Here is a 13,803-nt window from a genome sequence, read left to right as displayed (position 1 = left end):
GCGGGCGAGCAGACGGGGCCTTGCAAGGGGAGGAGGAGGAGGATACCCCCGTATGCCCCGAGAACGAGGCGACAAAATAATATCACGTGATCCAAAATGGGCAGTCCTCTGACGGTGCTGCTGAGGGGGAAAAAAAAAAAAAAAAAAAAAAAAAAAAGCCATTTTCTGGCGCTGCTGCAAATTCCCTGCTCCAAGTCCCCCAAATTAATTCCCCCTGCTGCACCGTGGCTCAGAGCGAAGCGACGACGTTGATGTCTGATCAGGTAAGAACGACGCCGACGGCGATTCGCTCTTTAATGGAGCCCGCACCGCCGCTGCGGCCAAGCAGCGCACACAGAGTGCACGGTGTCACATTTTGAGCCTCTCTTGTTCGCCTCAATACAGCCCCTGTCAGTGGATTTAAGATGGCTGCTTTGTGTACCAATGTGGGGCTTCTTTTCCCCCCTCACTCTTCCCTCTTCTCCACATCGGCCCGCCGCTCCGCGAAGCCCCCTTCTCCGCGACGTTTGCGTGGTTTCCCCCTCCCCCGGTTGTAGTCGAGCGGTCGGCCGGAGCTCCGGAGAAATTGCGAGCGCTCTTTTGTTGATCCGCTTGCCGAGCAGCAGCGGAGCTAGTGTAGGATGAGGCCACACAGGGTCGCTTCAGTGGTCGGCTGCTGCCGTGCTGTTGGACCACCGACTCAAGGCAACGTTTCACCGCTTAGCTCCGGTTCACACACCGCCGCCGCTGCCGCTGTTCGAGGCTTGGTGTATTTTCTCCACCCTCCGGTTCCAGCCGCCATCGGCCCTCTTTGTTGCGGCTCTGCTAGCCGCAGACATGGTACCCGATGGAACTGTAGCCCCCCATTGACCATCACCACAGCTACCTCCACTAGTATTATGCATCTCCACATCTCATAAGACCTCACACGTTGTCTGCCCTTGTTAATGTTGGTGTACTTCCTCTGCAGATCTGCCCACATGGATAAAATGCAGCCCAACCGGATTAAAATCACAGATCTCAGTCCGCACCTCACATGTCCACTGTGCGCCGGCTACCTGATCGACGCCACCACCATCGTGGAGTGCCTGCACTCTTGTAAGTTCACCACACCAGATCACCCCCAGAGAGAGTGAGAGCACACGGTGCACGTTAGTGTTCTGGCGAGGAAGCATGATGTCAGGTCGTCTACATATGACTTTGCATTAAACGTGGAGTTGTTTATTCCCGTGAGCAATAATGTTGCCATGCATGTAAACAACTTGATTCATAACATTTGAAGGTTTTTGTCCCCCAATGAAAGTAGTTTTTAATTAAATGTTTGAAATCACTCTATTAGGAGTGCAGCTACAAGGCAGCACTGATGGGTACCGGGAGTTTTGTTTTTGCATTTCTGACATTAGTGGACCAATATGGTGATGCATTAGGTGGCCTAAACTGACACAAATAAATGTGGGCTGAGTACTGTGGCAAAATGAAGGAGTGTTTCAAGTTTTAATTAAGATTTTTAGTCTTTTATAGTATAGTGCTATTTATATTTATCATATTCATTTTATATAGATCATGCTATTTATATTTATATTATCTATGTGATGTGTATTTATGACGTGTGATTGTGTCATTGAGTATTTTTTTATGTCTTACTTTGTGGGGTCCTATGAGCTGCAACCCAATTTGCCCTTTGGGACATGAAATAAATAAATGAACTGAACTGAAACTGAATACAGCTGTTAAACATGATCAGCCTGTGGAACTACATATGCATATATCACCACAGACTGTCACTCATGAATGGACAGAAAGCATGCTTGTGTGCTGTTTGATGGGCCTGTGTTTGCTTCTACCAAAGCACTGTGTGATGCTTTGATCAAGATGCATTGCTGTAGTACTCTGAAACAACACTGTGGATACCAGCTATAAAGCATTAATGCATAAATGACCTATGATAAAATGTAGATTTTTTTTAAAATTGGTTCGCTGACAAACAGACCCTACCTGAAGTTGCTCTTTGCCTCTGCAGTTTGTAAAACCTGCATCGTTGCCTTCTTGGAGACCAACAAGTTTTGCCCTCGGTGTGACGTCCAGGTTCATAAGACATGTCCACAGCTCAGTATCAGGTCAGTGACGACGCTCCAGCTCAGGTGTTTTCTTAAACTACCTTGAATGTAATAAGCTCCGTGCTCACTGATGTTTAAAAACTTTCCACAGAGCCGACAAAACTCTACAAGACATTGTGTATAAGCTAGTCCCGGGGCTGTTCAAAGGTAAACATCCCCCCCCACCACCCCACCCTCACCACCACCATCACCACCAATTATTTCCAAAACTTTTATTTTCAGGTTTTTCCAAAGCGTCTCATTCCATAATGCATTTCTGTTTGACAGATGAGATGAAGCGGAGGCGGGACTTCTACGCAGAGAACCGCGAGCTGGAACCAGGAGAAGTTGTGGAGACGTTCAACATAGCGGAGGATGAAATCATCAGTCTGTCCATACAGTTCTACGAGAGGAACAAGTGAGTCGATCGTCTCCTTTTATTTCTTTTTGTGGCACTGCAGAGCCAATTGTTCACGTCGGATTAGCTTCCAGTGTAAAGTGGTTGCAGCTAAAGGTGCAAAATCACTGTCTGATCTTGCACAATGGGTTAGTTCTCACTAACATGGTATTTATTGGCAACAAAATGAGACCTGTGAAGGCCTGTGAACCCAACGGCTTTTGTCCCTGATGTCATGTCTGCCCACAGAAGTAACGAGAAGCTCTCCGAGATGGATGAAGAAAAGGTGAACACCTGCCCTCCAGCCAACCTGGTGCGTACGAGTTAAAGTGGACTTGCTTCACATGCTGTTGCTGTTTTTTTTGTTTTTTTTCATGTTCTTAAACATGGATTCTGCTTCCCTCTGCTCTCCTCTTTGCTCTCAGTCCAACGGTAAACGTTTCCTGCAGTGCCCAGCAGCCATGTCCGTCATGCACTTAGCAAAGTTCCTGCGAAGCAAAATGGACATTCCCAACAACTATCGGGTAAAAAGATCCCCCACCTGTTTTTGTTCCCCCTGCATGCTGTAAAGTTTGGAGTCTGTCTTGTCAGGATTATGTCATGTTATCACCAATCAAAAGTGCGTGTAGACTATAGGGGAGGTGGGACAGGATGTTGATTAATGGGCTTTTTTCTAACAACACAAGATGCACCGCAGTTAACAAGTAACTTGTAACAATCTCAGAGTGCTGATGGAGCTCCAACGCCACTTCCAAAAGCTCTGTAGTAAACTGTGCAGCTCATCAGACGGCATGAAAAATCAGTCGGGTCCTTTAAAAATGTGAAGGTGAGAACAGATGTTGGTGATCAGTCACGGCAGGAGAGGAACAGGTGGTGGATTGGAGCTCCAGTGATCCAGACCTCAATTTTGTTGTCATTCAAACATTGAACATTCCTCAATGTCAGTAGTGCTGTCCAAGACAAAACAAATATTTGTTTAAAGGTTCATAACCATAATATCCATTCTCAGATCTTTACTTTTTATTCCAAGCCACAATAGAATAATAATAATAAAAAAACTGCACATTTAGCTCTTTGTCTAAAGTTTTCTACAAAACTGCTCAGCTTTTGCCTCATAAAGTGTGATGCTTTGCAGCACCTCCCCGTGTTTGGAAGAGTACAAACGAGTGAGGTGGGGTATAGTGGTAGTGGTGGTGGTGGTGGTGGTGGAGGGGCGGCAATGATTATTCCAACTTTCACACATCAGACCACAAACTGACTGCGACCAACAAGTTCTGAGAAAAGTTAAAACTGCACGTAAAGGCGACACACACCCGAAATGTGTTTCACTTGAGATGTCATTTCCCCAAGTGACTCGCAAGATGAAAGAAAGGAATGAACGACTTGAGCATCAGGCACAGTTGCAGCGTCGAACATAAAGGTCAAGTCTGACTCTCACTGGAGTCTCTCACAAACGGGAACGACAGCAGCAGTTTTGTAGACAAAAAACCCTGGCTTGGTTTGAATTTGTTATGAGTTATTGCAAAGTGTAAACAAACAGAACTTCTTGAATCGGTTAAAGCCGGACTCAGTGTTGACAAGTGCTGGCAAAGTGAACGTCTGTTTACACGAACGAGGGCCTGCAGCTCGTTTTCTTGTGCGGAAAAACAAAACCCGTCTATACGATGCGTCTTTCGGCCTTTATGCGAATATAATTTGGGTAAGCTAGCACGAGCTGGCCCGGCAATGGAGGACAGACCTCAGATGGAGTTTAATATTGCGGTGATGGCGAGGGAAAGCTTTTCCAAATGTCATAGTTTTCATTTTTCTAAGCTCAAGTTCAAAACAGACCTGGTGGGAGGTCCCTGCAGCGCATCGCCCAGTCGCATTAAATCCATGGATGTATTCTAAGAACTGGATACCGGTGTAGGTACAGAATCTGCCCGGGGCTACAGACTGTGTCCGGGGTCTTACGGCAACTCTATTCGGACAAACTGCATTGCGGTCGGATAGATAGATGGACAGATAGACGTAATCATATTAGATATATATACATATATATCTATATATAATAGAACGAATGAACGACATCTATCTATCGTTTGTTCGTTCAACCGCGATGTAGTTTGTCGTAATAGAGCTGCCGTCTATGACGACGTCTGCAGTCGCCAGACCCCCGGCTGACGACGTCACATACGGCAGCTCTATTACGACAAACTACATCGTGGTCGGAAGAACGAATGAATGAACGATAGATGGATATATAGACAGATGTATAGATAGACATCTATCTAGCTATCATTCGTTCGTTCTATTATACATACTAGTATATCTATATATCCATCTATTCTATTTAGCTGGCCATCTATGTATCCATCTATCTATATGATATGAATGGACCACCACATTGGACTCTGGGGGTTTGGTTAAATCACACAAGCAGAGAGGCAGCACCTTACTGTTGCCGTGCGTCAGACCGGACGGCTGTTTCTGTTGTGAACTGTGACGCGCTGACGGTGTGTGTTCCACAGGTGGAGGTGCTGTACGGAGATGAGCCCTTGAAGGATTACTACACACTAATGGACATCGCCTACTTCTACGAATGGAGACGAGTGAGTGACACCTTGAGAACAACTTTCACACTTCCGCTGATCAGCTGTACTGCAAATGCAGTGGCATTATGTGTCTCTGCACCTAAGTGACCACCCTAGAATGCAAATTGTAGGAAGGTAACAAAAAACTCAGATGTGGGATTATGCCTATAAATTACACACAAGTATTTTCACATTGCTTTCTCTTGCTTGGTTTTCATTGCCCTTACAAAAAGACCTAAAACCTAAATAGCGCAACACTGGAAAAGCCCATCAAATGCTAATAGCGCAAATGCGTCACTAAAGTGCAATGCAAACACTTTGCACATGTACCCATCACAGGACTTGACGTATGCAGTCTAATTAACCCTGAGACAACATGGCGACCAATTTCAGAAATATCGGAAACCGGGCTTCTGTGGCTCATTGGCGGAACATCTGATCATCCCCACTGAAGATGATGAATAATCTCCTCCAGATGAGCCCCATTGAGGAAGCCGTCCCACTGTAGTTTGAAATCCTGAGTGCTTAGAAGCACTTGAACCAGTCTCTCCCCTGGCCTCAATACAAGACCAAACTAGACCAAGCCACAAGAGGGGTGGAGGAACAAATCAGAGTGCTGGAAGAATGGTGGTACTTACAGTGTAGGTGTGGGTTGGTAGGAGGATCTAAAAAAAAAGAAGAAAAATCTTGGGTGATGTTTACTTCCTCTGGCAGAGTTTATGTATCTTCAGATGCAACAGTTTGTCTTGATGGATGTAACTGATGCCTCTAAATCAGTGGTTCTTTACTGGTGGAGTCACAGGACTCACATTTGTTTTCCTTATACTGAAGTTGCAACCCAAACTTAGTCTGCTGCACTCAAATTAAATGACACAAAAATAAAAACACATGCCCACTTTCTTTTATGACGAGTAAATAAATTATTAATGTCCAACATTTTACTATATATATTATTTATTTTATTGAATATTTAAAAAAAAAATATTTTAAAATAAAAGGAAAGCAACTCTCCGTCCCACTTTTGGGCTGCAACCCACCAGTTGAGAAATGTTCCTCTATATGACAAAGCTCCATCCAACAGGAAGAAGGTCTTGCTCAGACAGTGAAATGATTTATAGAATGGTCTTCTGGAGAAACTGAACTTCCAATCTGTACATATGCAAAAATATTGATAACTGAACCCTGAGCTCCAGTTTTCAACATTCTCATGATATGTGTATGTGTGTGTTCACTTGGGCAGACCGGTCCCATCCCCCTGCAGTACCTGGTCAAGCCCACTCGGAAGCGCCGGAGGCCGTCCCAGTCGGCCCCCCAGGGCCACTCGGACGGCGTCAACACCAGCCCGACGTCGGAGAGCGACTCCCAGAGCGACAAAGTCCACAGTCCCGCCGCCGCCGCCGCCACTGCCACCGCCACCGCCACCGCCCAGCCCTCCCGAGCCCCCTCGCAGACCAGCCCGCCGTCGTCCCAGGACCACCCCGCCGCCACCCAAAGCTCAAACGGTACCGCCGTGCCCAGCAACACTCAGCGACACACCGGCGTGGCGTCCAAGCCGGGCGCCAACGCCCGGAAAGTGACAGTCAACGGCACGAGTTCCGGCGGCCCCAAGGACGAGGCCAGGGGGGGCGACAAAAGCGGCCTCCCGCCAACGACCTAACCTGTGCACGGGACGGCGGTGGGGGAGGACAATGTTGGAGTTGCGCCCTCTCCTAGTTTCTCCAGGACGGCCCCAAACAAAAAGAGCTCAAGCCTGCCCCCCTGTGGACAGACAGGACACGGAACTGTCATCAAGCCCCAGCCGGAAAAAAAACAGGCGCAGCCAAATAGACACTCATGTCGCGAGTGTGTGGTGTGTGTGTGTGCGTGTGTTTATGTGTGTTAGACTTAGAGCAGTGCACACATACAAACTGTACAGTATGTATCAAATGTGAGCATGTGTGCATACATATGTATAAACTTATCTTTTATACAAGATATTGTAATCGTTTTGTAATGTATATGCAGTGGGTCAGTTTCATTTCAATAGTTTCCAGCGGCGTTTTGTTTTGGCTCCGTCAGATTTGAAGACACAAGTTCTGCAGGAGTTGGATGTAAAAATCAAACCAACAAAAAAAAAAAGCTCATTCATGCCATTAGTCATTAACTGCTGTATGTGTCCAGTATAAGCAGCCTCTTATCAGGTCACACAGGTACATGACATCTGAACTGTTTATGCACTTTGTTAAGGTCAGAAATACACTATCCATGCCGGTCAATGTTTTCCCACCACGGGGGAAACGCTTCTATTTCCAGAACACCGAGCTGTTGCCGCGCTCGCCGACAGACATTTGTCAGCACACCAGGCTTCGTCCTCTCGCAGCGGGCAAAAGAACTGAACTGGGATTTGAATGTTTGAGTCTTGTTCCATTTCAACATTCCTTCTGTACTTTTCCACGAAACAATGATACAGCTTTTTTAATGAAAAACAAACAAACAGCCATATGTGCATGTTTTAGGTCAATAAAATGGTTACTTACTAGCTGCTTATGGTCTCCTCTTTGTTTCAGGTTGTGAAAATGAAGCCAACGCAAAGGGCAAAAAGCCATAAGTTTCCAGTGCAAATGCTGGCATCTGGCAGTACATCTACATGTTAAGATGCAGCTTCAGCTAGTCAGGTGACATCAGGAAGGATTAGGTCTGGAAAAGTTGAACTCCAGTTGGGAAAACAAATGGGTTGAGAAAACTGCGATGCAACTTGTTCATAAATGTCAGATTCCTTTACTTTAGTATATTTTTTCTAGTTCTTGATTTAAAGTGTAGGTGGAAAAACATATCTTCAAAATTTTTCTTTCACTTTAAAACACCGCAGTGAAACAATATTAGTTGAAAGACTAGACATTGTAATGCTTGTTTTCTTGATCATCAACTTTATTTTCACAGTGTATTTTGCCACTTCTACTCATGAACCCTAATCAGAAAAACTATATAAATTACAAGTGAACGTCCAAGTTGAAAAATAATAAAAAAGTGCGTATCTTTATGTGAATATGACTATTTGTACATCAATTTTTTTTAAATGTTCTTATCCAACTACTTACTTTCTACATAACAGTAGATCCCCCAAAATATTGCATATTGCATTGTAAAATTATTCACATGGACGTTTGTGTGGATTAACAAACTGCACAAAATGCCAGATAAATTTTAAATTTAGACTACATAAGTTGACACTCTTCTCAATCACCCATGAAAGTGCTTCAACTTTTCATCAATTACAAAACCTCCAGTCTTCAATTCAAAGTGCACCGAGCTTTCTTTTCAAGAGTCGCTGGGCTGGTGTAGAGGAGCAGACACGATGAAGGCCTGTTTGTGTGTGCCGTCACAGTAGGGAGGGTTGTGTGTGTGCTTGCAGCCACATAACCAAACTGTGGCGTCTTTGTCCGGGACGAAGCGGAGCGGGGAAAGACCTTGGGCTTTAAACTTGTGAGCTCCGTCGCAGAAGGGCTGAAAGACGACGGTGTACCAGATATTTAAACATTGTGTGGATCACGGAGGATCAATGCAGCAGGGTGAGGCTAAAAGATGTCTAACCTGTTTCTTGCTGTGTCCACAGGTGCACCAAGAGTAGCGCTTTCCAGCCTGCAGCTCCGCTTTGAAAGGCTTCTTGGAGGGGATGACTGGCTCTGGAGGCACTGATGAGAAACGGACCTCAGAGGAGAGAAGCGAAGCATCCGTTTAGAAACGTTATTGAGACCAAGTGTAACACAAATGAACTTAAACATAACCATAGTTGGAAACGTGTTGATTAATTCTGCTTTATTTGCCAGTGAATGTGTTCACTGGTTAACATTCTGTCTGTTTTTGTGAAATTTGTAAAAATCTATGCAAAAGAAAAAAACAAAACTGCAAAAGCTAACTTCAATTTAGGAGTATAAACAGCCGACTCTTCAATTGGGCTTGACATTGGCTTACTTTTAAAACATAATGGAAGTGCTGCTAATTACCCAAATCTTCATACTCTCAATAGAATGCGCCCAGAATTAGCATGAGTGAACTGAACCCTGCCAATTTTAATCAGGCTCTGATTAAAAGCAGCTGTTTTTAATTGATCTCTCAAACACAAACTTAAAGTAGAGGTTTCATAGAATGTCCTGATGGGCAAACCTTCTAAATCAAATACATTTCAGAAGGACTAATCTAGTATTTCAATTTTAGCAAAATTATACAAGCTGGACAGATTCGGCAAGGATACATATTTTGAAAAGGTACTCAGGCATCAGCAGCATAGTCTCAATAATAGTTTTGTTGGTAAACTAAAGATGTGAAACTAAACGCGATTACTAAATCACAGTTCACATCTTCTGTGATTTAGTAATCACAGGGATACACTGGATCAAGTGGGATACATTTGACCTTGATGACTGTATTCTTATTTTGTTTATGATAGAATTTTCCTTTTGTGACATTACAGTCTTACATACTCCGTCAGAGGTCTTAGATAATGGGAAAATTGCAATAAGGTTACGTGGGGATTTCTCTCCCTCGCTGTTGCACGACCCGACCACATTTTCGAAAAACTGGTTGTTGTTTTTTTTTTTTTTTTTTTACGTCGCATGCCAATACGAGGAGCTTGAATTACCTGAGAAGCTGTCAGAAGTGTCGTCAGCCGCTTTCGGAGCGCCTGACGGACCCAGCTATGCTCCACTTTACCCACTAACGCGGTCATGTTTACGGTGACTGAGGAAGTTTCGGGCTACCTCGGCTAGCTGATGGCTAACCGGCGCTAACTGGTCACAGTTCGACTCAGCGTCATTCACCTGGAGTCCCGATGAAGGTCAGAGCTACAACAACAGCTAGCTATAAATTAAAATAAAAGAGAGGGAGATAAAATAAAAGACGTGCAATATTTCATAAACCATACCACTGCACCACTTCCTGTCACATGCATGAGCCTGGCCAATTAGGAGCCGACACTGGACTAAAGGTAAACACAATCTGTAGAATAATTGTAAAAAAAGAAAAAAGAAAAAAGAAGAAGAAGTAAAAAAAAAAACAGATAATAAATCACAGGGGTAGAAACTTCATAGAAATTGACATTTCGTATGGCTTTTATTTTTAATCAAGAAATTCTTGAGTAACAATCAAAATGTCTTTAACAAGAAAGTCAGGACAGCAATGTGAAAAACAAGCTAAAAAACAATGTTTTATTTCAGTCAATGAACTTGACAAACTGTTGTAAGATACTATTACAACCAAGGCACTTGATATAGCACACTTTAGTTAAAAACTGTACTGAGGTTTGCACATAAATGATAAAAGTGACAATTCAGAGGTATTTGTATTAGCTTTCTGGTCCCACATGCAAGTCTTCTGAAACTCGATCATTTAAAGACACCTTTCACCGACTTCACCACATCTCTGAAGATGACCTTGAAGTGTGAGCCGTCACAATATGGAGCGTTTTTGGTTTCTTTACAGGCACAGAGCATGACTGTCTTGTCCTTCTCCGGGCTAAAGCGCAGGGGAGCGATGCTCGGAGCTTTGGTCTTGTGAGCGCCGTCACAGTAGGGCTGAGAAAGACAAGGGCCAAGGGCGTGAAGACAAAGACTGGAATATTATCAATCGGAATCACCTGAAAAGCTACATCTAGGAAGGTAGCACACAACAAAACTAACAGCGAAAATAAAAACATTTGGACATGTTTGACTCTCGCAATCGAACTGGCTCACTGCACAATGAGACAAGTTTAAGGAACAGAGTTTATTGTTAGACCTCAGCTGTTATACTGCAATACGAAATGCCAAGTACCAAGACTGGACACGCTGAAACTACACTGGATTTCCCAGCTTATCTCTTGTGGTTAACTTTTTCTTAGTTGCAACTATAAAACTGTCATGTTTTGACCTTAGTCCTATTCCTGACATCAGTGCATCCAGCTCTCTGCATGCCTCAGCATATTTTATTCTAATGATAGTATTTTAGTTATAGAAAACATCTGAATCAGGCATGGGCAAATTACAGCCCTGGGGCCAAAACCTTTTTAATCTGGACCGCCAAACTTGAAGAAATGACATTAATAGTAAGTAAGTCATAAAATAGCTGTATTCCATCCATTTTTTCAGTGTTTTAAGAATCATTTCAGTACACAGCTAAATATTGAGGGGCTTCAAAGACAGATATTTTGTTGGAACGCTTTTGTTCATTTTCAATTGACATTAAAGCATGTTTTCTACATATCCCATGATGTATTTTTTCTCCTATGAGGTGGGTCACCAAAACACTCCATCCATCCGCTCCTGCTCTGGCCCCTCTGTCACATTTTACAACCCATTGTGACCCACCAGTCAAAAGGTTTGCCCACCCCTGGTCTAAATCCTTAATTCTCTCTTTATTTTTTTCTTTGCTCTGAGAAGAGAAAATCTCAGTGCTCACCAACAGGGAGGATGAGCGATGAGAGGAGCTCTCAGACCACTGCAAACAGCTGCGGGTAAGCTGTGAGTGACTGTAGGCGTTCAGCTCGCTGCAGAGACTCACCTGTTTCTTGCTGTGTCCGCAGGCGCACCAGGCGTAACGTTTTGCCGCCGTCACCTTCACTCTGTAGGGCAGTCGGCCCGCTGCCACGCGACCTGTGGACTCCAAACAGTGCTGAACCTGGTGGTGATGACACGTGACAAGCAACATCCACATGAGACACCAAGGAAGCGTGCCATTATCAAGAACGGCTAAAATCAGTCAAACTTATCAGCCTGTCATTCACAATCAGAGCCCGCTGTTCGGAGACAGTGGAGGCTTGATAGTGACTCCCTGTCCATACCACTACCTACCTGCCCAATGACTCAGCTGTCAATCATCATTTCATCACAATTTCATAACATTCAGCTACTATTTATTGAAAGGTCCGGTGTGTAAAATTTGTCTTATATTACTAAAAGCTTAACATACTGCCAATAAAATGGTATACTCGCAGTAAAATAAAAGTAATTTGGTTTTCCTACCCTTCGAACGCTTCTCATATATATATATATATATATGACAATGCACATCTAGCAAATTAGCTGACATCTTGCTTCACCATTATTTAAACACGCTGTCAGACGGACTTCCTTAAAAAAAATTACACACTGGACCTTGAACAGGAACATGGTCAGAAAGATCAAACAATGTCAACAAAACTACCTAAATACCTTTGAGAACCTTACTTTGGGTCTCTAGTATCCAGGGGGAGAATTTGACAACCATTATCTGGACTTGGGGACCAGTGCAGGCAGGGCCCAATTGAAAATGCATGAGAAACCCTGAAACACTATCTTTGTAAACAGCTTCCCTTTACTTATTTATTGAAATCATGATATCCCCTTATAATCATTAATCATTACTACACCTTAAAATTGGATGCAAAATACATCATCCGTTTTTTACTTTTCATCCACATTTTTATGAGGCTTATCACTCAACTTTGAGGGGGGGAAGCACAGTTTCAGAAATACACAAAACGCATACAAATGTGTTTAGAAAACGTTCAAAAACAACGCCTCCAACGTGCCTCCGTCTACTGGTCGTGTAAACACGTCGTGAGTTTTCATTTGAAAAGACGAGCGGGCTAAAGGTAAACGGTAAAGGGTGTGTCGCCTTTGGTTTGTACAGTAAAAGGTTGTAATAAAAAAAAAGAAAAGAATGAGATAGAGAGAGAGACACACACACACACACTCAGCAAAACTACAAAGAAACCACAGTGGAACTCGCTTTCCAGGGAATGCAGGATAACGCAAAGCCCAGGAGCGCCGCGGCCGATGTACAGTAGCGAGAGACGGTGAGCGGAACCCAGAGAGACTCCTGGGCAACCCGCGAGGGACTCACCTTGTAGGGGAAGACGGCCAGCAAGAGCTGAGGTCGTCTGAAGGTCTGCAGACAGCTGCTGCGGACCGCCACCAGCAGGCTTCCTGCCGTCATGTTGCGTCAAAGGCGGTGGAAGTCGTAAATTCTCCTCGTAGAAACTAACCCGGCGGGAGGCGGGAGGGGATTCCCTGCTGTTGCTGGTCGCAGTCGGGAGCCTGGAAAGTGTTTTTGGACGGAAGCTCACGGTGACGGAACTACGAACATGGCCTCCGTGCCAAGAGTCGCGTGCGATTGGATGATGAGGAAGCGAGGGCTCGTGCGCGAAAAACAATCGATCATAATTAAGACACGTGGCTCCGCCCCCACCCGTGTACGAGCAACAGTAAACCACCGCAGCTCGTAAAATGCAGCGTTTTGACAAATGAAAGGATCAGAACTCTGACCACAAGAATCCATCTTGTTGTTTTACACTCAGGAGAATGTGCAACATGTAAATATCCCCCTATGCGTGAAAAACAGGGGTGGGCAAACTTTGTGACTGGTGGTGGGCCACAATGGGTTGTAAAATGTCACAGAGGGGCCGGTGTAGGAGCAGATCAGATGGATAGTGTTTTGGGGACCCACCTCATAGGATAAAAAAATATATCATGGGATATGTAGAAAACATGTGCTTTAATGTCTATTGAAAATAAAAATAAAAAGGCAAAGTTGCAAAAAAAAAAAAAAAAAGCCTCACAGCATTTAGCTCTCTGTAGAAATGATTCTTAAAACACTGAAAAAACGGATGAAATTCAGCTATTTTATGACTTACTTACTATTAAAATAATTTCTTCAAGTACAGTGGGCTGGATTAAAAAGATGCATATGTGGGGCCATAGTTTGCCCATGCCTAAGTTAAAAGGACAAACTTTTGTAAATTACATAAAATATGAATCTCACAATT

General features: G+C 44.0%; 1 protein-coding gene across 1 annotated transcript; it reads left to right on the top strand.

Moving 5' to 3' along the window:
- Window positions 1-56: 56 nt before the first annotated feature.
- LOC142894750 (polycomb complex protein BMI-1-B-like) lies at window positions 57-7,514 on the top strand. Its single transcript, XM_076035621.1, has 9 exons — window positions 57-263; window positions 950-1,077; window positions 2,000-2,096; window positions 2,188-2,243; window positions 2,364-2,493; window positions 2,722-2,785; window positions 2,898-2,996; window positions 4,983-5,063; window positions 6,286-7,514. The coding sequence occupies exons 2-9, from the start codon at window positions 960-962 to the stop codon at window positions 6,700-6,702; spliced, it is 1,062 nt and encodes a 353-aa protein (XP_075891736.1). The 5' UTR covers window positions 57-263; window positions 950-959; the 3' UTR covers window positions 6,703-7,514.
- The last annotated feature ends 6,289 nt before the right edge of the window (window positions 7,515-13,803 follow it).

Source organism: Nelusetta ayraudi, unplaced genomic scaffold, assembly GCF_046127955.1.
Source record: "Nelusetta ayraudi isolate G7.1 ecotype Tasmania unplaced genomic scaffold, CSIRO-AGI_Nayr_v1 ptg000004l, whole genome shotgun sequence".
NCBI lineage: Eukaryota > Metazoa > Chordata > Actinopteri > Tetraodontiformes > Monacanthidae > Nelusetta > Nelusetta ayraudi.
The sequence above is the reverse complement of the archived record's forward strand: the minus strand, read 5'-3'. Positions and strand labels throughout refer to the sequence as shown.